The 25,413-nt window shown below is 50.8% G+C and overlaps 9 protein-coding genes and 2 non-coding genes across 11 annotated transcripts; 8 read left to right on the top strand and 3 right to left on the bottom strand.

Moving 5' to 3' along the window:
- Window positions 1–29: 29 nt before the first annotated feature.
- Window positions 30–1,894, bottom strand: BJX67DRAFT_341144 (SANT/Myb-like DNA-binding domain-containing protein). Its single transcript, XM_071027860.1, has 3 exons — window positions 1,123–1,894; window positions 807–1,069; window positions 30–736 (listed from the first exon to the last, which is right to left on the bottom strand). The coding sequence occupies exons 1-3, from the start codon at window positions 1,358–1,360 to the stop codon at window positions 524–526; spliced, it is 714 nt and encodes a 237-aa protein (XP_070890951.1). The 5' UTR covers window positions 1,361–1,894; the 3' UTR covers window positions 30–523.
- Window positions 1,895–1,978: 84 nt separating this feature from the next.
- BJX67DRAFT_94963 (emp24/gp25L/p24 family protein) lies at window positions 1,979–3,132 on the top strand. The gene is made up of 4 exons (XM_071035656.1): window positions 1,979–2,327; window positions 2,411–2,618; window positions 2,676–2,863; window positions 2,918–3,132. Exons 1-4 carry the CDS (start codon window positions 2,130–2,132, stop codon window positions 2,933–2,935), a joined length of 612 nt encoding a protein of 203 aa, XP_070890950.1. The 5' UTR covers window positions 1,979–2,129; the 3' UTR covers window positions 2,936–3,132.
- A 545-nt stretch (window positions 3,133–3,677) lies between these two features.
- Window positions 3,678–5,416, bottom strand: BJX67DRAFT_341135 (DUF3237 domain-containing protein). Its single transcript, XM_071027859.1, has 8 exons — window positions 4,657–5,416; window positions 4,575–4,602; window positions 4,486–4,520; window positions 4,293–4,432; window positions 4,223–4,238; window positions 4,062–4,164; window positions 3,988–4,007; window positions 3,678–3,931 (listed from the first exon to the last, which is right to left on the bottom strand). The coding sequence occupies exons 1-8, from the start codon at window positions 4,696–4,698 to the stop codon at window positions 3,809–3,811; spliced, it is 507 nt and encodes a 168-aa protein (XP_070890949.1). The 5' UTR covers window positions 4,699–5,416; the 3' UTR covers window positions 3,678–3,808.
- Window positions 5,417–7,488: 2,072 nt separating this feature from the next.
- Window positions 7,489–9,904, top strand: BJX67DRAFT_94789 (endopolyphosphatase). The gene is made up of 2 exons (XM_071035654.1): window positions 7,489–7,737; window positions 7,796–9,904. Exons 1-2 carry the CDS (start codon window positions 7,578–7,580, stop codon window positions 9,529–9,531), a joined length of 1,896 nt encoding a protein of 631 aa, XP_070890948.1. The 5' UTR covers window positions 7,489–7,577; the 3' UTR covers window positions 9,532–9,904.
- A 2,842-nt stretch (window positions 9,905–12,746) lies between these two features.
- erg27 lies at window positions 12,747–14,600 on the top strand. Its single transcript, XM_071035655.1, has 2 exons — window positions 12,747–12,893; window positions 13,120–14,600. Exon 2 carries the CDS (start codon window positions 13,143–13,145, stop codon window positions 14,220–14,222), a length of 1,080 nt encoding a protein of 359 aa, XP_070890947.1. The 5' UTR covers window positions 12,747–12,893; window positions 13,120–13,142; the 3' UTR covers window positions 14,223–14,600.
- Window positions 14,601–15,294: 694 nt separating this feature from the next.
- Window positions 15,295–15,368, bottom strand: BJX67DRAFT_t13. The gene has a single exon. It is a non-coding gene; the product is annotated as a tRNA-Ile (tRNA).
- A 1,368-nt stretch (window positions 15,369–16,736) lies between these two features.
- Window positions 16,737–17,366, top strand: BJX67DRAFT_341124 (uncharacterized protein). Its single transcript, XM_071027858.1, has one exon. The coding sequence runs from the start codon at window positions 17,097–17,099 to the stop codon at window positions 17,292–17,294; it is 198 nt and encodes a 65-aa protein (XP_070890946.1). The 5' UTR covers window positions 16,737–17,096; the 3' UTR covers window positions 17,295–17,366.
- A 113-nt stretch (window positions 17,367–17,479) lies between these two features.
- Window positions 17,480–17,553, top strand: BJX67DRAFT_t17. Its single transcript has one exon. It is a non-coding gene; the product is annotated as a tRNA-Ile (tRNA).
- A 964-nt stretch (window positions 17,554–18,517) lies between these two features.
- BJX67DRAFT_341123 (cation diffusion facilitator family transporter) lies at window positions 18,518–20,237 on the top strand. Its single transcript, XM_071027857.1, has 2 exons — window positions 18,518–19,688; window positions 19,735–20,237. The coding sequence occupies exons 1-2, from the start codon at window positions 18,578–18,580 to the stop codon at window positions 19,974–19,976; spliced, it is 1,353 nt and encodes a 450-aa protein (XP_070890945.1). The 5' UTR covers window positions 18,518–18,577; the 3' UTR covers window positions 19,977–20,237.
- A 548-nt stretch (window positions 20,238–20,785) lies between these two features.
- Window positions 20,786–21,594, top strand: BJX67DRAFT_376815 (uncharacterized protein; the record flags this gene model as incomplete). The annotated part of the gene is made up of 3 exons (XM_071031959.1): window positions 20,786–20,865; window positions 20,944–21,402; window positions 21,477–21,594. The coding sequence occupies 3 exons, from the start codon at window positions 20,786–20,788 to the stop codon at window positions 21,592–21,594; spliced, it is 657 nt and encodes a 218-aa protein (XP_070890944.1).
- Window positions 21,595–22,506: 912 nt separating this feature from the next.
- On the top strand, window positions 22,507–25,240 carry BJX67DRAFT_341120 (E3 ubiquitin-protein ligase). Its single transcript, XM_071027856.1, has one exon. It carries the CDS (start codon window positions 22,790–22,792, stop codon window positions 25,049–25,051), a length of 2,262 nt encoding a protein of 753 aa, XP_070890943.1. The 5' UTR covers window positions 22,507–22,789; the 3' UTR covers window positions 25,052–25,240.
- Window positions 25,241–25,413: the final 173 nt, after the last annotated feature.

The following is a 25,413-nucleotide window of genomic DNA, read 5'->3' as shown; positions in this document are numbered from 1 at the left end:
TCCACTCCTCCCATCTCACTGGCGGGCACGGCGCCCCGAACAATCGAGGCTCCTCCGTGGCCTTGGAGCATCCAGTGTCTCCTTCTGTGCCAAAAAGGGCCTGAATTCTCAAGGCGCATCTCGATTTCTCCCCCTTTGAATACGGTCCCTCTGTTCGATTTGAAGACCTTGATGAGTTCCGTACCAAGGCTCGGTTCTCCCTCGGAGACAGATTGTGCGACACCTTGGAGGTCGTGAGTTGAAATGGATTATCAACGCTGATACTATCGTCCTCTGTTGATCATGAGTGTACAAACGCCTGATACGACATTGACAATTCTACTTCTCTACAGTCCTCGCAACGGACCTGAAAGCTTCTTCGCACCGAAAGCGCAAGCAATGAATCCCCCCAAGCAACATTAAAAATCCATCGGAATCAACCCAACCCGTGTCTTGCCGGTCCACCTTCGGCTGAACGATATCCGACCAGCAAGACCGCATGACGCCTCAGAGCTTCCAAGCGTTCCCCTCACCATTCGATGACCTAGTCAACAATCACCGACTTGGCTTGAGCCGGGCTGATGCTGCGACCAGTCATATCGTTGAATTGACTACTAATCGTCTTCCAGCGGTCCTTTCTCCAGTTCGCGGCAATCCTATGTAGCAGAAGCACTTCATCGAGGGTGAATTCGTCATCGATATAATACACTCTTTTGACCTTCGGCGACATGGAAGAGGTGTCGTCATCCTCACCAGTCTGCTCAGTGTCAATCACACTTCAAGGTAGGATAGGGCATGCAAACTTCAAAACTCGGTGGATGACTCACGTCGTCATCAATATGCAGCCGGCTGAACGATACTTGGCTCTGCTCCCCATCGTCTTCATTATCAACGGACCAGTCATCGGCTACCTCAGTCAACTCATATACCTCACGGAGCTTGCGTCTGTCATTCCGGATATCAGCCCAACGGTGCTTGAGTTCCTCGATCGGTCTATCGTCCATTACGGTTGCGATTCTCCTCCAAGAGACTTTTGAAGTCCTCAGTTGCCGGAGGAGCCTATCATCGTCAGCTGTCCAAGGCACCGTGCCTGAAAAGCGTTAGAATCAGTCCGGTCAACCCTCATGATTTCTGGTGACTCACAGTAAGCAATATGCGCTTGACCTGGGTTCACGCTGGCTCCGCGAATGTCTCCCACAGGCTTGTATAGAGCGTAATCTTCGACTATACGTCCTATTTTTGCAGCCACAAGAGCATCCGGATAGTAGTGCGCGCTCACATTTCTCATATCGTACGGATACCTCTCTTCACGGAGGCCGCCCCTCAAGAGCGACATGAAGGGCACACGATAACGCTTGCCGTTCGATATGAGTACCGGCATAATGCAAGCTTCGCTAAGCCAACGCGTGGAGCGGATCCTTCAAAAATGAGCGCGCAAAATTTGAAATTGCCGTGAAGCCCAGAGTACCATGCCATGTCCACGACAGAACATGTGTGAACCAAGTGCACCTGGGCACTGTAAGTTGTGCTCCCAGGTAGGAAAGGAAAGTGCAGCGTGGGCACCTTGGCACCTGGGCTAGCCATCGCTGCTTCCCAAAATGGCTTTCTAAACCGCAGGCACGAATGGCTGAACCACAACCGCTGCCAGTAAAGATGAACGATAATCAGCTCAAAATATACAAAATTGCTCCAAAGCTTGTCTCAGCCCCGAAAAGGAGGAGACCGGGATGGCCTTCAATTGCTTTCCCGTCGTAAGGTACGCCCGCGGCTCGAAGGCCCGCGTGCCGCGAAGGCTAGATAGAGTGTCGCTGTGAGAGAAGCTTAGGACTGTGGCTTCGTAACGAGCATGCTAAATCAGTTAATTGTCAGGTCTGCGATAAATCTTCACAGCAATAGAATCGTAAACTCGAAGCTGGGGAAATCAATTGGGAAGCTTGTCACGGGCACCAGCAGACATCTTCAAAGGTGGTCCGAGCGTCTTGAATTCCTAGAACCAGCGAGAGAGAACACCTTGCGCGTCAATCCACTCGATACCCAACCCGCTGCAAAACCTCCCTGACATTGGGGCAATTGATTCCTCCCCCTAATAACCTTTTGTTTCGCGTCAAGTTTACAATCGGCTATTGAGAAGAGTAAAAGAACCGCCCACCATGCGATTCTCCGTGGCTACCATTTTGCTCGCCTCCCTGAGCTGGATCACCGCAGTCACCGCACACAACATCCAGCTCCGCGCCCACTCACGAGAATGCTTCCACGAGACGCTTCACAAGGATGACAAGATGACTGTATCCTTCCAGGTCGGCGACCGGGAATTCGGCGGCAGCGGGAACCTCGAAATCGATTTCTGGGTACGGGGTGTCCATCCATCATCTTTTTTCCCCAGGCCCAATTTGAGCCACGCACATATTAATCTTGTTTCCCTGACGTATAGGTCGAAGACCCCCAGAAAAACCGCCAATACTTCAAGCAATCTATCTCCTCCGAAGACTACTCGTTTACTGCCCGCACAGACGGCAAGTACGTATACTGCTTCAGCAACGAGGGCTGGAGCTCGAACTCAAAGGAAGTCTCGTTCAACGTGCATGGCATTGTCTACGTACCGGAATCGGAACTTGCGCAGGATCCATTGGAGACGGAAGGTAGAGCAGCCATTAAGCTGTTGCAATCGTCTACATGAACTAACGAAGCGTGATTAGTTCGTCGGCTCCTCGATACGTTGGCCGAGGTTAAGGATGAGCAGTCGTATATCGTGGTGAGAGAGCGGGTGCACCGGAACACGGCCGAAAGCACGAATGCGAGAGTGAAGTGGTGGAGTATCTTCCAGCTTGCGGTGCTTATCGGTGAGGGTATCTTCCAGGTGTGGTGGTTAAAGAGGTTTTTCGAGGTTAGTTTCTCTCCCTAGCCCTCATTTTCTCGCTGCTTACGTTGGGATTTATAGGTCAAACGTGTTGTCTAAGATGTATGTACGTTTTATGAGCGAGATTAAGGGGTTTCTTCGCCCGTGCATGTCCCTTTCTGTCTTAGATGAGAGTATGATACTTTGAATGATCTTTCCATATACTTCCCATACTTCCCCTTGAGAACCTTAGATTCTGGGTTATGATTCTACGTTTCCAATTGAGATTTCCAGCTATCCAAGACAGGATCCGATCGTTCCTGTGTGCGTGTCGTTCCGCCCGCTGTCAACGTAATCCGGCTTCTAGAGTTATTGGGAACCCCACTGACTATAGCAGTATATGTTCCTCACGGAAGGTCTCGGCATCCCGTCGAACATAGGGAGAATTTACCGCGCATTCGGGGTCATCATCATACAGGATGAATATGTGCGCTTTGTCTGGAACATTTGTTAAATGGGAAGGCTGGGCATCGGGGTCCTCCGTATAATCACTGAGTATCCAGTGACGATATGGCAAATTCCCGCACGCTGGCCAGACAATTCAAGGAAGGGAAGAAAAATGCATTTTATGGGCCGTTTCGGGTTGATCCGTGGGTCTAAAATGAGGGTTCAATGTTGGCCGCCAATATCTTGGGGTTTGGAAGGTTGTGGTGTTCGCAGCCACATATTTATACTAATTTATGGTGTATGGAGTGGAAGTCTCAGCCTCGTATCAGAACCTCGCTTGGTAGAGTTAAGCAAAGTAGTCCATTTTGATATTGTCTATATTACTGAATGCCTATTCACTTGAATGGAACGGGAATTGGAAGCGAGGTTCAGAATTGATTCTGGTATTCTATGCCACCTGGGACATTCGGATGCGGAGAGCTATTCAGCTGGATATGCGCTTCTGTTGCTACGGCCCAGTTACACAACCAACCAACGTACTGCCCCTTAACCGTGAACAACCTGGCCAACTCTGTAGTCGACCACAACCGGCTTGCCCTTCTCAGCGATAAACCGTCCCTGACCGACAAAGACGCGGTTCTCGAGCTCCTTGTAGCGCTCATCTCCAGTCTGAGCGGATGCCATTAGTATTGGTCGGTCCCGGTTAATGAAGACTATGATCTCACCTCAAAGGTAACGTGGATAACTATTCAGGATTAGCATCTGAATCTCCGATAAGTGTAGAGTCTGGGATACGCACAAGAGTTACCGAAAGGTGTTGATAGGTCCCCAGCCTGACCGGTAAAAATGGCACGTTCGGCATCAGTGAGAGTCACGACACCACTGTATTTCACGTAGATGAGCTAAAGGCGAATCGTCAGCGCTGCCCCAAGTCAGGATATGCGGTTGGCTACGGCCTACGGCCTCATCCTTAGTCCTATTATCGAATCAAATTAGCGGATGCGTCGAGCGGCGAATCCAAAAAACATACTTGACAACTCCGTGAGCGTCCAGTCGCAAATGTTTCCCATCAGGGTCAGCATGGATATAGTCGTTGCCAACGCCGACAAATTCGGCATCAATAGCGGGAGTGAAGCCTTCAGCACTCTTGAGTGTTCCTCCGGTCATAGGCTTGTCCGTCCTGTTAGACCTGACCGCGTGCTGTTCGGGCTGGGTGGACTCACCACAACCTGTAGGGAGGTTGTCCGGGAGGCGCTGCCTGTCCGTTGGGTTAATGGCTGCGTCTACTCGGCTCTATAAATGTGAAGCTAACCGACTGCGAGGGGTGCATCGATGGTGACCTGTCGTCGATTATTCGGTGAATGGTTTAATGGAGCTTGTGGGGGGTTGCGTACCAGCAGGGTAAATGCGGGTTGGGCACTGGGAAATTCAGACATGACGATTTATGCTATCGAGGTCCGACAGTATTGTGGCTCACTTGAGATTTGAGGTGGAAGAGAAGCTTTTGGCCGGCGAAGGGGAGCTCCTATTTATCGCTGGACCGCCCCGCACTGGAGGTGCGTCATTATTGGGGCGGTACATGTCCTGGGCTGAGTATACTATAAGCCTGACCCGTACAATGCCATGTGAGCGAACGAGCTTGATACAGACCGACGAATCGTCCATTATTGCGGGGAAGTCCTCACTACGCGATGGCAGGGCCTCGGCCGGCATTTGTTCGGCGAGTCTAGAATGCCACGGCGCCCGAGACTCTTCCCTGCAAAGCGGCGGCTGTTTACCGCTCAGGGCAAGGGAACCCCCTCCTGATGAAACCTTTAAAGCGACTCTCGCTCCTACGAAAAGGGGCGTATTGCGCGCAAACTTTCGAGGCATGCCGCGGTAAAGCAAATCGGACAGGGCCGATAATCTCGTCTCTAGGGTCACGTCGATGGCCGCAACTCTGCGGCCCTTCTCGATACCATAACCAAATCCTGGCCTTGTAGAACGGACAAGTTTGGTCTCGGAGTCGTCGACCGATGTGGAAGTGGTCGTTTGCCTCCAGGACCGAAAGGTGGGAGAAGAGATGGTTCCTCAAGTTCTTACATATTGGGATTTTGCACCTCACGACCTTGGAACTTGACACTGTGAATTGATAACGGGTGCGGGAATCATTTTGATACTCGTTCACCTAGGAACTAGGCGACCGCAAGCAAGGGGATCTTTTCGATGGATGGCTGGACCCCCCAAAATCTAACCAGAACTGGACTAGTCCAAGTGCTCCTGTCCCCAAGAAGACGGGCAGCCTGCAGTAATCTGTCGTTCTTGATGGCGACACCTACTGTGGTTGACCCCGGTGATTTCCCTAGTACGGTGGGTCCTCGCTAGTTCGAATCCTTCGAATTCTGCCATCCATATTGAATATAGAAATACATGCTTTAATCCTTTGTATGGCCACCTTCTGCATCTATTACTGCCTGACAGCGTGCCTGCATTGTATCAAGTAGATCCTTTAGAAAGGTCTCTGGGACTGCATCCCATGAAGCCCTTACCACATCCCTAAGATCGTCATAAGAAAGGTCATCATCATCGGGGTATCTTACTTGAATCCAGTCTTTCATCCAATTCCACACAGTCTCAATTGGATTAAGATCAGGAGAGTAAGCAGGCCAAAAGATTGGATAAATACCACGCTCGTGAAGCTCCTTAGTAGTCTCTTTACTAGAATGACCAGGTGCTCCATCTTGCATTAGTTGAACCCAGCTATCCTATTACCATACAAGGCGAAGATAGCCATCAATAATAGGAACAACTCTTTCACAGTATCTTTCTAAATTGATACTTCCCCATTCCTTCTCCCAAAAAAGGCAAGGACCTTTATTTTGGCCATGAAAAGTAGCCTAGAACATCCACCCACGCCTTCTAGGGTAGGAGGTACGAAGGCAGGTCTCATCTAGCTCTTCTCCTGCCTTTCTTGTAACCCAGACTCTTGTATGGTAGCCTAAATATACCCAAGTCTCATCAGACCAAAGAACTCGACTCCATTGCTCAATTAACCAATTTAAATGCTCAAGTGCCCAGGCCAGACGTACACGTTTATTTTTGTCAGATAAAGGAGGCTTTCGAAGAGCCTTGCAGCATATATAACCTCGCTTTCTAAGTGCACGAGCTAAGGTAGTTTCACCAACAGGAAGCTCAAGTTCTTAAATAACTTTGGTATAAGAAAGGCGGCAAGTTCGTTTAGAGGAGGTAATAAAGTCAATAATATTATCAACATCTTCCTCAGAAAGCTTTGGAGTCTGGCCACGGGCCTTTTTAGGAGTTGCTCGACGGCTTTGACAGGTGTATTGAACTTGATAATGGGTAATCCCTAGCTGTGCAGAGATCTGCTGATAGGTAAAACCTGCATCTCAAAGGGTAAGGACTTGAAGACGGTCATCTCGAGTAAGGCGAGTAGAATTTCGAGAGGCCTGCGGAGGCGTGGTAGGTTCGGGGGTAGGCATCGCGTAGGCAGGTAGGCAGGTAGGCAGGTAGGCAGGTAGGCAGGTAGGCAGGTAGGCATGTAGGCAGGTAGGCAGGTAGGCAGGTAGGCAGGTAGGCAGGTAGGCAGGTAGGCAAGTAGGCAGGTGGCAGGTCGCTCACCACCAGAGGTCTTCGAAATCTGGCTATCTCGGAGGTTTCATTAGCTTCATTTTGAAATTTAATTAGGAAGGCGGTGCTCCGAGGACTTGACCACTCCGAAGGATTTGGACCCACCGTACTAGGGAAATCACCGGGGTCAACCACAGTACTACTGGGAAGGGACTGGATCAGTCTGAACGGCAGCCCAAGGCTGACTTGTCACGTTGAGCTCCCACAAGGTCCTTGGGATCAAGGTATTTCGACCAACGAGCAATCAGCAGACCTCGCCTTGGACGAACCATGCCTCAGGAGACCGCACGTGGCGCCATTGAATAAAAAGACAGGCTGTAACTGAGTCTGTTGAGTTTCACGATGGTGTGGAAGCAACGATCACGCCAGGAACGGTATGTACTCGTCTGATCAGTCTGTGATCGAAATTTCATTCTCATTACGCTGTCGAACTTCGAGATATAAAGGCGGAAGAAGCTGCCTGTGGTTCTTGACGAAGCCCTGGAAGGCTGACTGACGCTTTGCCTCATCGGGTCATCACAAGAAGTGACGTACCTTCGCGCTCAACTCTTTTCCCCAGGCTTTGGGTTCTCAACGCGTGCCCTTCTTTTGCCTTTTGAGTCTCTTTCCACTGAATGTTTGATCACACTTGACTTCTCTCACCATCACCCGCCACGACGGTGATTCCCCACCCTAAAAAGAGGCCCCAATGATTCCTCGTCGCCTCTTCCCGATTCTCTACGGTTTTGGTGCTGCCTGCGCCTTTGCCATACCTCTCGCAGAACAACAGGTTTTGGGCGACATCAACAACTCGGGTACTGAGGCGCAGTCATCGAGGCATCTATCCGGGCGCTTTCTTCATATTACAGGTATTCCGGACCGGCTTCACACTCATCCTAACTAGAATCCTGTGCTAACTGGGCCAAGATTTCCATTTAGATTCACACTACAAATCGGGAGCGTCGGTCGATCGAGGATGTCACCGGGGTAAAGGGCCAGCAGGGTCTCTTGGGGCGGAGGGAAGCGCCTGCGACTCTCCGCTGGCGCTGGTAGATGAAACATTCCGATGGATGGAGAAGAACCTGAAGGGAGAGATTGATTTTGTGCTGTGGACCGGCGACTCCGCCCGACACGACAATGATGAGAAAATCCCCCGGACAGCTAGCGAGATCATCGACTTGAACAAGGTCCTGGCGACCAAGTTCATCGATCTATTTCAGGATCAAGGCGCCACCCGCGGTGTCTCCATCCCGATCATCCCTACGATTGGCAACAACGATATCATGCCGCATAATATCTTCAAAGAAGGCCCGAATCGATGGACACGGAAATTCACACAAGTCTGGGCAAAGTTCATTCCTGAGCATCAGTGGCACACCTTTGAAGAAGGTGGATGGTTCTCAGCAGAGGTGATCCCTAACAAGCTTGCTGCTATTAGCTTAAACACGATGTATTTCTACGAGTCCAACTCTGCTGTCGACGGCTGTGCCGCGAAGTCGGAACCTGGTTTCGAGCATATGGAGTGGCTTCAGATCCAACTCGAGATACTGCGAGAGCGCAAGATGAAAGCTATACTTATCGGGCATGTACCACCGGCAAGGGCTGGGTCTAAGCAGAACTGGGATGAAACCTGCTGGCAGAAGTACACCTTGTTCTTGAATAGATTCCGGGATGTTGTCGTCGGCAGCGTCTATGGTCACATGAATATCGACCACTTCATGTTGCAGGACAGTCATGACGTGGACATCCTTGCGGTCGGCGAGAAGCCGCCGAATAATCCTGACTTGCTCGTACAGTCCCGAACGAGCTATCTGACAGGTTTGAGGGAGGATTGGGCCGAATTACCATCACCACCGGGCGATATGTCTACCTACTCTTTCCCGAATGGCTGGGCCTCGGCCTCCGACGAAGCCGTTGACTCCTTGGGCCGGGTGCTGGGTAAAAAAGAACGGAAATTCTTGAAGAAGATTGGTGGCCCCTGGGCTGAACGGTACAGCGTCTCCCTAGTTTCTCCCAGTGTGGTGCCGAATTACTTTCCGACACTGCGGATCGTTGAGTACAATATTAGCGGGTTGGAAGGAGTAACAACATGGGCCGACACCCCTTACAGTCATGATTCTTATGATGCGATTGATTGGGGCAGTGACTCGGACGAGGTGGGCCAGCAAAAGAAGAAGAAAAAGAAGAAGGGTAAGAAGAAGAAGGGGAAGGGAAAGAAGAAACCGCACTTCAAGGCCCCTGATGATCCATCGCCAACCGCTCCGCCTGGGCCCGCGTACTCGAACCAGGCCCTGACATGGCTGAGTTACGCTCAATACTTTGCGAACCTTACGGACATCTATGACTCAACGGCAGAATCATCCGAATCTACCCTCGGAAGCGAGGAGACGGAAAGCCGCTCCTTAGACCTCTACCAACTCGAGTACGACACACGAGACGACAAGATTTACGAGATGGAAGACCTCACCGTACGCAGCTACTTCAAGCTCGCCAAACGGATTTCAAAAAACAACCCTGGCAAAGACGATATGGTCACGACGAATGGCGATGAAACCTCAGAAACAAAGGAAAAGAAACAGAAGAATAGAGTCTGGCGAACATTCCTAGATCGTGCTTTTGTTGGCTTTCTGACAGACGATGAACTTGACGACATTAAAGAATAACTGCAACTGTTATGGTCTGGCATAATTCCCCATTTGCTTTACTTGAGCGTGTTCGCACCTATTGCACTGCTTTCTTCTTTTCGAGGAAGCGAGGAAGCTATACTTTTCGAATATATGTTATGATGTAGCCATGCGTTGGGGACGATGGCGCTGTATGTACATAGTCGTGGTTATGCGTAGCAGACCGGAACTTAATGGGAGGTTCTGGATGACTTTCTCAATCTCTGCTGGCAGCTTGGGCCACCTTGCCCGCCGCACGCTGTTCCATGGTCCAGCCCTCAAGGGTGCTATATATCTATCCGTTCTTCTCCCTTTCTCCACGAAAAGCAAAACAAATGCCCCTCCTTAAGACCAAGGTGCTCTCGATCGCCATTTACCTCCTCTGAGGATGGAAAACGCCCCTGCACCAGATTCTGACCCCTCAGCCTCTGACCGCCGTAAACGATGTGCACGCCAGTTCCTCGTCCTCAGAGCTCAAGGTCAACAGGTACGAATCTCGCTAACTATCCCCCATGCCCAAACTTCTCCATCAATCCGACTCGCAGAGTAGACCAAGTGTTGTTAGTCATACCTAAACCCGCGCAGTAGAAGACCTATCCCGGCCAACAACGCCATAGAGCGAGAAGGTACTGCGTTATGCGCGTCTGGAGACTCTGTGCGACGACGAGGATAAAGAGGAAGAGCATGCGCTGTGTGGGAGGATAATCTCTCTGCGGGGAACGTCGGCGCTGAGAGGACCGTACCCAATGCTATTGAGATCTTCAAGAAGGGACAGTAATATGCCTGAACAATGGAATTCTCTTCTCCGGAGAGCAGCCTGGGCAGTGAAGTATTTCTCGGAAGGTACGACTCATTTTAGCTGGAGCCCTGGAGACCTTAGCCTCCTTCCCAATCCAGCTCGCTCCTTCCAATTCTGTTGTATCTCCTCGCAGGGTAGCCCTTTCTTTGTCCAGCGGTTATCGAATTGAGTTCTCTCTCTTGGAAGGCACGTTGTCTCCCCAGCCCTCTTGTATATTGTGCCAGGAGACCTCCAGGGCGAATGACCATGATTTCCCTTCGAGGGTTAGCGTCCTCGCAGTGAACCATGGATGATGACTCCGTCCAGCCCTTACTTCGACTTCAATCATAAATTCTGCGGAGTCGATGCCTTTCAAAACCGATTGAGCCTTATCTCTTATTAGTCCCAGTCACGAAGTATATCTGTTGGTGGGTACAGTGGACTGCACACTCCATTCCGGGAGCAGTCAACTGCAGGTGCGGCACTCATCTTGCCTCTGACAGCCTCAATTTACCCTTCGAGGTAGCTTCCAGGAACGTCTCTCGCAGACACGACCCGCTGAGGAGGGCTCAGAGGCTCTCGAGAGCGCTCACGCCATCAACTCGCAGAGTGTGGTCTCGGGTCCATCTTTAGCTTCGAGGCGACTCTGCCTCTCTGGTTGCTAAAGTTAACAGTAAGACCAGAATGGCAAAAAATCAGCCACAAAAACAGGATTATTATTCGCATGGTTTGCTCTGACCCTGAGCCTCAGTCCCATGTCTGTTGGGCTAAAAATGAACTCCGCATTGGCGGTCAAGCCAGACTGTTCTTGTCTCTCTCCGATCATGAACCTCCTGGTTGCGTTTGGAAGTCGACCAGCCTCCTGGTATCCAAGGCGCGTTCGTCAGATCCGTATTGGGGCAATTTGATTTGCTGTTTATCCCCGCGATGCCACGCTGGCAACGGATTCTGCCAGCTGTCACACTCGCATGCCGTCCGAGTCAAGGCCCAAACCCGGCGCCAACTCCAAGCTAAAGAAGCGCGCGGACGCTGAGCCCCTCCGTCGCCTTGGGGGAGAACCAAGGATTGAGAACTGGCGCGGTCAGGCACAGCGCAGGATCTCATCTGGGTCCGGAGGATTTTCTGTTTCCCGCAATGCGGTCTGGTGCCCAGAGCTTTCCCGATGGGGTTAATTCTCGTGCCAGAAAGTGTGGTGGTCCACTCAACCGATCCTATCGTGTGTTGTTGGATTGGCTTGCATCTGCAAGGTCTCATGAAAGTCTGCAGTTGGGCTCTGACACGTATCGAGCTAAGGGGTTGATGCGTTGTCCCCGTCTCCCGTCTCCCGTCTCAGGCCAGCATGGCTGAGGGGGTTGCCACTTTGCCGTTGAAGCCTGGAATTCTTTCACTGATGATGATGATTGTGATGCTGATGACGATGGTGATCTTCTTATGACACCTGGAACTGAATGCTTCCCTCTATCCTGCCTCACTCTGGGCGAGGAGAAGCCTCTTGCGGATATCTCCACGACTAACAAACAGCGGGTTCATTCGATCTACAAAGTCTCAGTTCCCACAACGTCACCGCATTGAGCTCAATCCGCCTCAGACTAGCCGCGGAAATTCCTTCGGGGCAGCGAATTTTCCCATGCATTGCGATTTTCCCCTGCTTTTTTGCGCGTTGAATACCAACCACGGAATCCACTTGTCATCCATTGTGGCTGATGCCCTTCCTTTTTCTCGGGCTCCTCCTCTTTGCCCCAAGTTTGATAATTATTGTCGTCTAAATCTTCCTGCCATTGCTAGGTAGCAATTATTGTCTGCCCATTGCCAGCTCATTGCTCGCAAAAGAAGCACAGGCGACCTAATCTCCGCCTCGCCGCCTTGCCAGTCGCACACAATGAATCAACATTGTCTGCGACTTCTCCATTGCAAGTTCTCCGTCCTGAATTTCTCTGCTCGTGAATCTCGCTCCTCATTGCGCCCTCCGGTGCTTTAATGCTCCTCACTCTCCTCCCTTCGCGTGGCTGATTGAGTGATCAATTATTGTTGCGACACCCGAATACATCTAGAGCCGATTTTCGAGGCCTCAGTTGCACGCAGCCCGAGATTGCATGAGAAGCACTGACCGTATTGCTTGGGACAACTCTTTTTTTTTCGACTTTCCTCTGCCCTTTCAGGAGTTTTACTTTTCTCTCCCTCTGCCTTTCTCCTTCCAGACCCGCACTGTACAGAATTCTTTCCACCTCGGCAGTTTCATTGGGAGGTTCAATTGATTTGATGTACATGTAACATATCCCCCTGACGTTTGACAGACTGGTAGGTGCTTTCGCGTCGGCGATCTATTGCCTACATCCGCTACTTGCAGAGTTTCCGGCTCAATTCCGAATCAAGAGCTTGGAAAGTGTGAACGAAACTACAGGGCGCGGCGTCCACGTTATGCACGAGTGAGTGCTCTTCGCCTACGAAGTTCCACCCCTGATTGCAGGCAAAACGGGCCAAATCTCGGTGCATTCGCCTCTAACCGGTGGGCTGGAGCATGAGCAGTTAGATAATTCAGAACCGGGCTGCCGTCGTTCTCTCTAGTGTTTGCGCGCGCTTCGAGGTAAGCTCTCGCTTAATTTTTTGGCTCTCAGCCCTGTTTTAGCATTTATCCTTCTATGGATAATTGCCGTAGCGAGGGCTACCTCCCCGAACCGGCGGCATATCACATTTTCCGAGCTTTGTTGTTACACCCGCCGTTGTTTTTCTGCTTCTGCTTTGACCTCTAAATATGGCTCAGTTGATAACCGAGGAGACTAATGTTTTCGGGCACTGCCTTCCGATTATAGATTCGGTGTCACTGGGATTTTGGATGGCTTCGGCCGAGGTAGACCAGAAGGCGTTGGGCAACTTTGCCGCCGTGACAGGCCTAGAGAACCCATTCTTATCGGCTATGTTGTATAAGATTCTAGGCCTGTCTGTCATGCTCTCAAACAAACTTCTTCGCGCGCGACGACTACGACGACTAGACCCTACTCGTGAAACAAAGTCCCTCCAGCTGTACTATCACATTATATGGCTCTCGCGCGAAGGCCTCTTGATTCTCGAAGAATTTATCCTTCCAATGGTGGAAGGATATGTTGAACTGAAGATTCTCGCATATAAGCTGAGAGCTTCGTTCTACCATATTTTCGTCTTGTTTCACAACCAACCCGCAATCCACTCACCAGGGATCACCAGCGTGTCGAGCAACGCAACTATCTCCAACGAAGCGCCTGATGCAGAGTTGTCAACACGAGATCAGGGTTCGCGATTTTCTTTCAGAGCCAAGAACGAAGTCCTTACTGTGCCGGATCGACTGCCGCGCACGTCAGAGGACGCATCGAGACGAAGGGTGCAGGCCCCTCCAGGTCTAGCGCCAGTTCAACCTCCACGGCCGGCCTCGTCGTTTCTCCTGCCAGCGCTTGATTACACCCCTACGGCTACTGCCTGCTTTAATCATGCCGCTCTTTTAGCTGAACGGTTCCTCCCGGGGTCCCACCCTCTCCGTCTATCAATAAAGCTTGAATACGCGGCTTATCTGTATGACTGTCTCCAGGACATCAATGCCAGTCGGAAACTGGCCAAGCAGGCTATTGCCGACGTCTACAACGCCCAAGAAGGAATGGATGATGAAAGTTTCGAGGACGCCGCGGAGATTGTCGGACTCTTGGGCAAGATGGTTAAGCGCGGCGCCAAAAAGAGTAGCCAAGGAGGCAGCACAACTCGCAGCGCTACCCCGAGAGCAGAGAGTTCTCGGAGCGAGGAGAATCGAACGCCGACAGCTAGGAAGACCGCATCCCCACGGACGGCGGCCACGACGCCGATGCCTTCCCCTAGGACGCCCAAGGCCACAAAGAACAGCCATTCACCCGCCGCTGTGCCGCATCCGACCATGATTAACCCAATTTGATACCCGGTACTCGCTCATGACTATGTTTATGTACAATTTCACGGAAATACAACGACAGGTTTTGGTACCACAGGCCACCGTTTATTAGCTTGGAGCCACCATCCCCAGCTGGCGTCCGGATACTTTATCCTTTTGTGTATTTACTTCGTTCGGATTTGGGAACCCTCGACACCCGTATACTTTTCGATCCTCATTCTTATCAGTCTGGTACATTCTCTCTCCAACTCCTATTGTCTATACACATGCATTGGGCGGTCCTGGTGGTGTGTCACTTACCTTACTTCATTGTATCTACTTAATAGAAAGATGGAATCTATTTCTTAGCCAGGAATCCATCTCAGCCCTCCCCAGGTTGAGATAAAGCACGCGACTTGATCATCCTCGGTGACAGCGAGACTCAATATTGTGGCCTCAGGCAGCGATGGCGCAAAGGAAAAAACCTTGGAAAGCTCAAGCTTGTAACCAAACGATGTGCCGTAGCCTGTACTGATCATGTTTATCGAGAAACTCAACCAATAATTGCAACTGGACACCTTGAGATTCGTCATTGCTTCCTTGGCTCCTGTAGGTTGCACTGGCAGCCAGCTCGCGTTACGCTGTCGCTGTTTCGTCCTGTCTTTTACATTATCCCCAGTGCCTCCACGCAATCTCTGCCTCCGCCCCTCCTCTGTCCTGGAGGTGGACTAGGTTTGCTGTGTTAGTTGGTCTCACTTCAGACACCTGGTCTGTTTGGGAACCTATATGCATTAGTTCAACCATGCTCGTCCGCCAGGAAAGTAAGCATTCACCACAGAGAGAGATTCTAATTCAAGTCTCCCATAACATATCTGGAGGCTGATGTTTCAAGCATTAGAAGCGAGAGCAAGGGTATACCTGGCGAAATTAACCAGTATCAAGCATGGCGATACAGGAGTACTTTGGACAAAGATTATGGGGACAAGCCTGCAGGACTTAAATAAAAGAAATAAAAATTAATAATATCCAAAGTCTGTTTGGTAATAACTGTTCTCAAGTGAAGAGGTTTTTCGCAGAAGGATAAAAAAAACATATAAGAAGGTAGATTAAAAAGAAATGGTCCCAGAGGGGGTCGAACCCTCGACTTTGGCGTTATTAGCACCACACTCTAACCAACTGAGTTATGGGACCTTGATAAAATATTTTTCCTTCTTTGATAATAAGTAGCAAGAAGTCTTTTCTGCCTCACTCTGCCGCCCACTGTGATACTCCCGATCGCCCTTTATGGCCTGAGGCGTCCTACGCACGTGACCCGGCAAAGCATATCTACGCCTTCAACTTTTTTTCAAGTAAACAGTATTCTTCTTAGCTCGATCCTCGCCATAATCTGTACGTTTCTCCAATACCCCTCCGGGTTAACAGGCAAGGAGCGCAGATTACCCGAAGGCGTGACGAAACCCGTGGCACCACTACCGAGGTGAGGACCGACAGCACAGGGATTGATGGCAGACAGCAGACAGGCGTCAAGGCTAAATGATTCGTACGTACTAGTAGGTAAATTTCCCCGAATGTATACTGATATACATCTTCAAGGCACGGCCCGTCCCGCCCAGGATGCTCTCAGTAGAAGCGGGCGCCAGTGTTACATTCCACACCGTGGACATGGAGACAGAAGGGAGGGCAACATGAGACGACACCATGCGCCAAACTCTTCTTTGCGTCGCTACCACTTATTCTCCTTGCATGAGTAATTACACAAAAACCCATTTGAAGCGTTCAAGACTCTTGGCCCTCGTATTCCTCTGGGGGATACACGGACATCTTTAGTCTTCGTACCAAGATGTCAGAATGTGAAGGAGTAATTCCAACACGAATACCATAAACCAGCAGACCGCACTTTAAAGTCGTCAGATTAGCGACGAAAGAATATTCACACTCCAGCGGAGTTGTGACAAGAGATTACCCATGTTAACCATCAAGGGCTACACTCGCATGGTATCCGAGAACCCCCTGTCTTCAGGTGTGGCACGGCACCCGCTCTCAATCTCCATGAAGGGCTTCTGGTAGGGTTGGAAGAACCAAGGCAGCCAAGGAGACACCAGATACTGGCGCGATGGAGACATCCGTGGCCAATGCCCGAAGCTCTTCGACGTTGCCTGTGCGAAGAAAGAGGGCTTTAGTTTTGAACACGACTGCTACAGCGGAACCATGTGATACCCATGGGATAATCATGAGCGATTGATCGGAGTGGATTTGTATGGGCTGTAGGATGGCTGTGCCTCTATTTGGACTAGGAGTATGCTCTAAGTAGACAGGGTCTTTGTCTTTGTCTTCTTCTTCTATTATAGATATCGTCCTTATCCCCTTCGCTTACCTTTCAGGGGTCCCGTCGTTTGAGGTACTCGCCAAACTCCTTACAATCCCAAGTGTTTCCTAGGTTGCAAATCGCATGATCAATAACTTCGTGAGCCCGGTTGCGGCTGACGAAACTAGGTCGAGGTAGGTATCACGCAATATTTGCCTAGCTGGTTCACGGTTCCCGTTCGCGCCTATTTGGAGACTTGAAGAGACCGGTGTGTCTTTGCCTGGGAGGGTCTTGGCGAAGTCGTGTCCGAGAAAGAGGAGGTTTATTTATGATGAAGGCACTACGATGTAGAGGTTCATAGCGCACGGATATAACTTCTATGGTGAAACCAAACAAGGCAATGCATAGCACAAGGTGTGAGATTTGATTCGCCTGCGGGGGGCCTACTGGAAATATCCTCTTAACGATTCCGGAAGCTCATTAACTATTACCTTATGGTCTTTTCAGAGGCAGAATGCCACTATGTTGAGTGTTCGTTAGAATATGTACATATATCTCTCTCTTCCTGCGGGGCACCATCATGGTTATATATCATGAGGATTTTCTAGTTCGGCATGTCTACCCGACAGGGAGAGAGGATACTCAAGCGTTGTCCAATGATCGGGTTCAGTATGATATGTGTGATATTCTTAAAGATTCCGAAAGGCCTGGGTGCTCCAAAACTTGATGACATGGTTTTTCTCACCGTCCAAGCCCTCCAAGCGAAGATCGTCGAGCCTAAGATACCACTCTCCACGTTGGACACAAGGTGAAGCGAGGGCAAAAAGCTTCGCCGCCTGCAGTTTTTCTCAGGATGCTCATCCTCCGCCCTTAAGTCACTGGGGTTTCTGCGTTGGTTAAACCATCACCGGGAGAAGTTGGAGCCCACTTACTATAACTGGTGATTCAATTTCGATTTGCTAGTAATTTCTATGAGCATTCCGTTCTTCCATCCGAAGGTCCCATAACTCAGTTGGTTAGAGTGTGGTGCTAATAACGCCAAAGTCGAGGGTTCGACCCCCTCTGGGACCATCTCTTTTTGACCTCGTGTCCTCACGCCGCGCTTCTTTCTCGGTCGCTGTCGAAAACCTGGCTTGACTGTGCGGATCCAACCCGTCCTTCTTTTTCTTTTTCATTTTCATTTTTTCTTTTTTTCCCCCCTTACGAGCTGTTGTGCGTGAAACTCGGTCTCTCGTCATGCTTCGGTTGAACTTTTTAACGAGCACAAAATAAAACAAACAAGAGTAGTATAATATCTATAGATACTCCTGTAATAGGTCTTGTAGTTAGGATAATATGGTTTTGATACCTACTTAACACCTACCACGGCCTGTATATAATGATTCGTGATATCTTAGTCTTATGATTATAACTGATATTCACCAGCCACTCACACCTTTCCATGCATGAATCATGGAAATACACTAATAGATGGAGCTGATAGTGGCCTATTTGAAACAGTATTTGACTCTATCAAGCAATAACAATAATATTCTCTCCCCTGTTAGGATAAGGCTGGTGTCAAATTTTTCTCCAACAGATTGGATGCTAGCTGGTTCAGCGTTGTTAGATAGAAAGTTTGGGTTTTGTAGGGGCTTAAATATGATTAGAGTACTATTGATGTTTCAAAAAAGTTCAGACAAGTGAATTTCATATCAATATTCAAAGGTTTCATCTGGGGTTTTGTCCTTTGTTGAGCAGGTTCGAATGTCAGGATCGAGGGATCCTTGCCAAAAAATTGAACTATATCAGGTATTAACGTCTTGTTAACTGCCAACCTCGAGGAACAGCAGAAGAAGTAGTGCAAATATTGACATCAGGAGAGAGAGGTTGCCTTGTGCAGCGTATCTTGCAGCATGTGAACCACCAAAATTGGGTTGGCGTTTGGTGAGTCCAGTTCCGCCAGGCGCCGATCAGATAAGATCTCCCCTACCACGTGATGCGATCGTGCCGTGACCAGGAAATAATTTCGGCATCAACTTTGTTCCTGAACGCTGAGAGATCTCTCCTTTCCAACTCGAGCCCAAGTCCCTGCCTCAACTCGACGATTGCCAGCATGGAAGACAGTCACTTTCGCCACAGCCCCTCGCACCACCCCCATCCCTTCCACTCCGCCCATCACTCTCCCAGCGAAGGAATCACGACTGCCCTTGAGGATGCAACAGCTCAACATCGCACCAGCTCATATGACGACGACTCGGAGGGCCGACCACCCCCTCGCTATACCGAAGAAAATGATCCGTTCCAGCTAGCATCAAAGCTAAAGACGCCTCAGGAGATTCAGGATATGCAACCACTGGCCAATATCTCGAGGAAACGACATTCAACGGCGATCTCTCGAATAGTGGGCGCATCTTCGTCATCTTCGACGAGCCAGGCCTTGAGGAGGCTTGGTAATTCGTCAGCGAGAAAAGGGCTCCAAAGCTTTTACCACGAGCAGAATGAGAATATTGAGCGCATGCTCAAACCGGTCGAAGAACACCGTCGCGACGCGCGCGAGCTCAACACCAACAACCAGCTGAAGTACAAGATTGCCATTTATGGCAGCTTTGGTGCAAACGTTTGTCTCTCCATTTTGCAGCTTTATGGTGCCATTGCGTCTTCGTCTCTTTCTCTTTTCACGACTATGGCGGACTCCATTTTCGATCCCCTGTCCAACCTGACTCTCCTTCTCTGCAACAAAACAGTCAACCGCGTTGACCCCCGCAAATTTCCGGCGGGGAAAGCTCGTATAGAAACGGCGGGAAATATCTGCTTCTGTTTCTTGATGATTGCAGTCTCCGTCCTGCTTATCGCCTTCTCAATCAGGGACCTTGTTGGCGGCTCTGACAGCGAGACTGGCGGTTTCCACCTGCCCTCTGTTATCGCTGTTGGTGTCGCATTCTGCACCAAGTTTGCCTTGTTCTTGTACTGCTTCGCGCTTCGCAACCAGGTCTCGCAGATCCGCATTCTCTGGGAGGATCACCGGAATGATCTGTTGATTAACGGTTTTGGTATCCTTACTTCCGTTGGTGGCAGTAAGCTTCGGTGGTGGATTGATCCGATGGGCGCTATTATCCTTTCCGTGCTTATAAGTGGCCTCTGGCTACACACTGCCTACCACGAGTTCCAGCTCTTGGTTGGCATCACCGCCGACACTAAGATGCAGCAATTGATCACTTACATCTGTACGTCTTCCCGCAATCGAACCTGTCTTGTTGCTAACGAATGAAGCGATGACCCATTCTCCGCTCATCACCGCGATCGACACGGTTCGTGCCTACACTTCTGGCCCGCGTCTCGTCGTCGAGGTTGACATCGTCATGGATCCCTCTGAGTCTCTACGTGCCACTCACGACGTCGCCGAGGAGTTGCAAATCAAGCTTGAGTCCCTGCCAGATGTTGAACGCGCTTACGTCCATGTCGACTATGAGACGACGCATAAGCCTGAACACTCCCTTAAGAAGGAGCTCTAATTCTAACCGTGTCGAATTGCGACATACCTCGGCCTTGAACCTCGGTCACGTATCAAATACTTGACGTAACACACGATATTCTGGAACCATATGAAACAGACTCGCGGGTTGGTCACCTGCACGTAATATAGATATACTCATCCGAGTTAATGCTCTCACCTATCGATATATAGACAGCGCATAATCGCCTCTCCAGAGCTAGCCCTCCAATGATAGAACGTTCTTCACCCCTAATATAGACCGCTAGTTAAAACTCAGCTGTATATCTAACTTTGAAGCATGAGTCGCGATATAGTTGGAGACAATAGTTCTGCTGCCCCTTGCATGCCAGCTTCATTATTCTTTTGAGTCACTTCTCCTGCAACGGTGATTTTCTCGTCTTCAAGTCCCAGTCTCGTTGACCTCATCCCTCAAGATGATACCGTGACGAGGCTCCTCTACGGCAGTTGTACATGTTGGGGGGGGACACTAAGACAGGCGAGATACCGTAGCCATGGTTTCACCCTTGCAGCAGGGGACCAACTGCTAAAGTGGGCGTGGGCATCTACAGGACAGCTGCATGCATCATCTCACTGCATACAGAATGACTATGGCCCTACTCGCTGTAGCATGGCTCACTCCCGCCCCGACCGACAGGCCATACTAGGTATTTATCCCCATCCCTTCCTCAGAGCACACTCGACCCTATATCTCCCGTCAGGCGACCCGTATGAAGTATGCTATCGAAATTCTTCACCAACACGCTGATAGAATTTTTTTTCGTCTTATCTGTCACATTCGCCTTCACCTAGCCCACCGCCTTCTCCGGAATGACCACCGTGATGACCGATAAAATCGGTAAAGATCTAGATATGGATGGGTGGGTCGTTTGGATTACCTCCGCATGCTTGTATATCTCCCATCTCACCCTCGTCACTTCTATACATAGAATTACTGACGAATGGCACCAGACGAATGAATGAATAAGGCTAACGAGTGGCGGCTTCGTCCTCCCATTCGGGACCCTGGCCGCCTTCGCGGCCAGCTGGGCCCCAGACGGGCCTTCCCTCATCGTCTTCACGACTCTAATCGGCCTCTTCTCCGCCGCGGCGGTGACGCCCGCAGTGGGTCAGCCAGGTGCCGTCTACAATGGGCTCTGCAAGCGACGTAATCGGGCGTTCGCGTGCTTCTCCGCGGGGACGTTCATCGCTGGTGTTGTGTTGGAGGTTGCGAGGCGTGTGCGATGGAGGGCGTGCTTCTGGGTGTTTAGTGTGCTCTGTGCGGAGTTTGGGGCATTGGTTGCGTTTACTGTTCCGTCTGACGAGAGGGTTTTCCCTAGTCTTCCGACGACAACGAGAGTGAGTGGGTGGGAGGTGTTGAAGCGGTTTGATCTTTTCGGTGCTGAACTTGCTACCGTGGGGGTTTCGGCTTCGTCGGCTGGGTTGACGTACGTTTCTCCGCCTTTTCCATCCATCTTAGTTGTGAAAGGGGAGGGGGGAAAGCTAATGGAGATGGGCATAGACTTGCTGGAGTTGCGTCGAAGGAATGGGGAACGCCGTATGTGGTTGCTCTTCTTGTTGTGGGCGTAGTGCTGCTGGGTATCTTTATCTTCTGGCAATCCGTCTACAAGTTCCCCTAGATGCCGTTGTATATCTGGAGGGACTGGAATTTCTCGCTCGTGTGTTACTCCCTTCTTTTCGTCTCCCCCCTTTCGAACGCCAAGGCTAATGGATAATGGCCAGGCTATAACCCTCCTCAGCAAGGGCAACGCAGCATTCACCAGCTCCTCCGTCTGGCTGTGTCTCTACCTCCAGCGCGAGCAGCGCCCTCAGCGCCCTCTGGATCGCAATCTACCTCCTTCCGCAGAACATCAATGGACTCATCGTGAACTTTATCTGCAGACTCATTCTGCATCGCGTCTCGCACCGCGCCCTCGTGGGTGTTGGCGCGGCCTCGTACCTAGCGAGCTTCCTGCTCCTGGTACTGCTGCAACCGGTCCCGTATTACTACTGGGCGTTTGTGTTTCCGTCGCTGCCTTTGGCGGTTATTCGGGCTGATTTGCAATTTAATGTTGCTAATGTATGCTCCTTTCTCTCTTCTCTGTGCTTCAGTTAAGCCCAATGTGCTTGTGCTAACTGACGAATGAACGGTGGAGTTATGCAATGTCCTCCCTTCTGCGAGAGCAGCAGTCGTTAGCAGGGGGGAATCCTTAGTGCGGTCAACAAACTCCTCTCGAATATCGCGTTCAGTGTATCAGCTGCTGTATACTATGCTGGGAAGAATGCAGCTAGGAGTGATGAGAATGTGTTGACGGGTGCAGAGCGGCCTTCTGGGTGCTCGTCGCGATTTCTGGGGGCGAACCTTGCGTTCGTGCCATTTTTGAAAATCGAGAAGAAGGTTATGGAGGCGGGGATACAACGCCGCTGGCGGAGAAGGAGAAGATGGGGCTGTAACTAGATGTTGCCTGAGGCAGGACTATCAGGCACATCCTCACGCCAACATCTTGGAAAGTTGGCTGGAGCAGCCTCAAGCAAATCGAACGAAATTTATAAATAGACCAGGCAACTCTTTTCTTCCAACAGACAGTCAGACGTGACGGCGATTACATCGAAGAATGCAGTCTAGATCTGACCTGATCACCTGATCCGACTGCCTGCCCAAAAAGAAAGCAACGTCGGAAGCTGACGACAGCCAACAACCTCGCCTGGAACTCACCCTCCGGAACTCTCTTTCGCTCGTTTCCCCCCTTCTTTTCTCTTCTAGAATAGAATTCTACCCCACTTATACCTCGACGACATGTAGCAACCCTCTGCTTTCTTTCCAATGCAACAATAATGCCAATCTCGTTATCTGTCCCCAGTTTCTCTCGAGCAAACGCAACCCCTCCCCCCACACTTCGATCCCGGGATGGCAACAGTGGTGGCAGTAGCTACTCTGCAGCGATAAGCGAGGCCCTGAGGGGCAATCCGTTCGGATCATCGACCCAGTCTCGATCGCGCACACCCCTGTCTTCGAGCCCTGAGGAGCAGAAACGGGAGCAAGAAGAGCTCAATAACGCACTCGAAGCGCTTGTGCTGATATTCCCGGATGTCAAGATTGAGGTCTTCCGCGAGCTCCTCGTCCGGTTTGACGGGAATAGCCGGCTGCATGTTTGCGTTGAACAGCTTCTTCGTCACAAGGAGAAATGGGTTGCCGGGCGGTGGAATGTTCCATCTGCTGGAGCTGGAGGTGAAGATGTTGCGGTGGCGGGGGCAGCGACTGTTGCTGCCTCTGGTAATAAGCCCGGTGGATCGTTAGTGCCGAAGAGCGAGCGATTCCGGACGGACGAATACAAGGCTGCCGTGAAGGGGATCCTGACCAAGGAATTCAGCGGGCTGAGTCGGAGTGCTGTTGATGCAGTGTTGGCGGAGGTGAATTTCTGCTACGTCCGTGCTCGGCCTATCCTTCAGGACCTCTCGAGGAAGACGTGGCGGGCTACGCTTAATAGTATCCTTCCGTCGTTCAAACGCAAGAAGGATAAGGATGATGGCCACCCGCTTCTGCTGTGGCAGCGCCAAGCGGATGGCGGGAGTATCCCTCGGCTGAAGGAGACGGGAAATGAGGAGTTGGATACTGAGCTCCATGAAATATTTGTGGCACCGGTACTTCTGGCACAGCGAGAGGATCGGGAACGGGAGGACCTGAGACTGGCTGAAGAATTGAATGAAAAGCAAGCTGAGAAGGAGGGCGCGCTGTATGAGTGCGAGTGCTGCTACTCGGATGTCACTTTTGAGCAGATATCGACCTGCTCGGATAACATGCACGTTATCTGCTTCAGTTGCATTCGGCATACTGTTCATCAAGCGCTCTTTGGCCAGGGCTGGGGTACGTCGGTTGACATTGAGAGGTCAACCTTGAAGTGCCTGGCACCCTCGACGCATGACCGCTGCGAGGGAATTCTGAGTGCTCAGATAGTCAAGCGGGCTATTCTTCTCGACAAAGCCGGCCCCGAAACGTACTCTAAATTCGAAACCAGACTTGCCTCTGATGCCCTCCTACAGTCTCAATTCAAGCTCATCCGCTGCCCTTTCTGTTCGTACGCCGAAGTCGATCCTGTCTACCATCCCCCGCCGAACGGGATTCGCTGGCGGTTCCGCCGAGATGGACTTATTTCTACCCTTCTCATGATGTTAATTCTTCTGGACACGATGCCGTTCATCCTTATAATCGTGACGATTCTCTACTTTTTAGACCCCACAATTCTATCCACCATCGTCAAAAACGCCCTCCTCAATCTCTGCCTCAAAGTGCGGATGAAGAAGTTCACCTGCGCAAACCTAAGCTGTCAGCGCGCCAGCTGTATAACCTGCCAGAAGCCCTGGCGTGACCCACACGTCTGTCACGAACCTTTACTTCTCGACCTTCGTGCCACCGTGGAAGCCGCCCGCACAGCTGCGGTCAAACGCACTTGTCCCCGCTGCGGCCTATCCTTCGTCAAATCCTCCGGCTGCAACAAGTTAACCTGTACCTGCGGCTACTCCATGTGCTACCTCTGCCGCAAAGCCCTTGGTGCGCCACCTAAACGCGGCGGCAATGGCGGCCGCCCTAGACGGCAAGAAAACATCAACCCGCTCGGCCGAGTCACATTTGGCCTCCAAGAAGGTGGCCAAGATAGAGACGATGAAGACGCAGACGAAGACGACGAAGAAGCGCACGAAGGGTATAGGCACTTCTGCGAACATTTCCGCATTAACCCCGGTGCCCGCTGTACGGAATGCAATAAATGCGAACTCTACGAAGATGAAGACGAGGAAGCCGTTGCGCGGCGTGCAGGCGAGAAAGCGGAGTATGAGTGGCGCATTCGGCACCAGATGGCTAATGCCCTCGGATCTGGTTCTGGCGCGGGGCTTGGGCTTGGGCCCGCTAGTGTTAACCAGGGCTTTTCTTCCAACACTTCTCGGGGCGCGAGGAAGAACTTTGGAATTCCTTCAGGTCTCGGCGGGAGGACTTTGTCCTACTGGCTTGATGAGGTGTGGCGGAATGGTCAGTGGAAGGTTGAGGGACAGGCGCTGGTTGATTGGGCTATTGAGAAGGTTGTTGTGATACAAGACATCTGACCTTTGGGCCTCTGCTCTGGTGGCGTCTTTGGGATTTGATTTCTTTCGGTTTCCCTTCTTTACTTTAGGATAAGCATACCTGGTGGGGATTTCGACTCGCATGGAAGCCAGAAGGCGTTTTGGAAATCACATGGGATAGCTGGGCTTCCGTTATTCAGGATGATGTTATGAAGAAATGAGACAAGAACACTTATTCTTTTGAATGAAAGGCTTGGTTAGATTGTTGCTAGGTAATAAAAATGGCATTCCTTCCTCCCTTCCTCCCGCTCATTATCTTGCATGGAATCGAATCAACAGTTGGACGCACGTGGGAAATTTGCCATGGACCAGACCTAGGGAGACACGAGCTCGTCATCTAGGTA

This window comes from Aspergillus lucknowensis (genome assembly GCF_044049455.1).
Source record: "Aspergillus lucknowensis strain CBS 449.75 chromosome Unknown BJX67scaffold_2, whole genome shotgun sequence".
NCBI lineage: Eukaryota > Fungi > Ascomycota > Eurotiomycetes > Eurotiales > Aspergillaceae > Aspergillus > Aspergillus lucknowensis.
This window is presented reverse-complemented; position numbering and strand designations above follow the sequence as displayed.

Coding starts and splice junctions, on each gene's coding strand:
- BJX67DRAFT_341144 (XM_071027860.1), bottom strand. CDS start 1,360: ATGCCGGTACTCATATCGAACGGCAAGCGTTATCGTGTGCCCTTCATG. Junction 1,070..1,122: donor TCAAGCGCATATTGCTTACT/GTGAGTCACCAG, acceptor AACGCTTTTCAG/GCACGGTGCCTTGGACAGCT. Junction 737..806: donor GGCTGCATATTGATGACGAC/GTGAGTCATCCA, acceptor GACACTGAGCAG/ACTGGTGAGGATGACGACAC.
- BJX67DRAFT_94963 (XM_071035656.1), top strand. CDS start 2,130: ATGCGATTCTCCGTGGCTACCATTTTGCTCGCCTCCCTGAGCTGGATC. Junction 2,328..2,410: donor ACCTCGAAATCGATTTCTGG/GTACGGGGTGTC, acceptor CCTGACGTATAG/GTCGAAGACCCCCAGAAAAA. Junction 2,619..2,675: donor GGATCCATTGGAGACGGAAG/GTAGAGCAGCCA, acceptor AAGCGTGATTAG/TTCGTCGGCTCCTCGATACG.
- BJX67DRAFT_341135 (XM_071027859.1), bottom strand. CDS start 4,698: ATGTCTGAATTTCCCAGTGCCCAACCCGCATTTACCCTGCTG. Junction 4,603..4,656: donor AACCCGCATTTACCCTGCTG/GTACGCAACCCC, acceptor AATCGACGACAG/GTCACCATCGATGCACCCCT. Junction 4,008..4,061: donor AACACCTTTCGGTAACTCTT/GTGCGTATCCCA, acceptor AATCCTGAATAG/TTATCCACGTTACCTTTGAG.
- BJX67DRAFT_94789 (XM_071035654.1), top strand. CDS start 7,578: ATGATTCCTCGTCGCCTCTTCCCGATTCTCTACGGTTTTGGTGCTGCC. Junction 7,738..7,795: donor GCGCTTTCTTCATATTACAG/GTATTCCGGACC, acceptor AACTGGGCCAAG/ATTTCCATTTAGATTCACAC.
- erg27 (XM_071035655.1), top strand. CDS start 13,143: ATGGCTTCGGCCGAGGTAGACCAGAAGGCGTTGGGCAACTTTGCCGCC.
- BJX67DRAFT_341124 (XM_071027858.1), top strand. CDS start 17,097: ATGTCTACCCGACAGGGAGAGAGGATACTCAAGCGTTGTCCAATGATC.
- BJX67DRAFT_341123 (XM_071027857.1), top strand. CDS start 18,578: ATGGAAGACAGTCACTTTCGCCACAGCCCCTCGCACCACCCCCATCCC. Junction 19,689..19,734: donor GCAATTGATCACTTACATCT/GTACGTCTTCCC, acceptor TAACGAATGAAG/CGATGACCCATTCTCCGCTC.
- BJX67DRAFT_341120 (XM_071027856.1), top strand. CDS start 22,790: ATGCCAATCTCGTTATCTGTCCCCAGTTTCTCTCGAGCAAACGCAACC.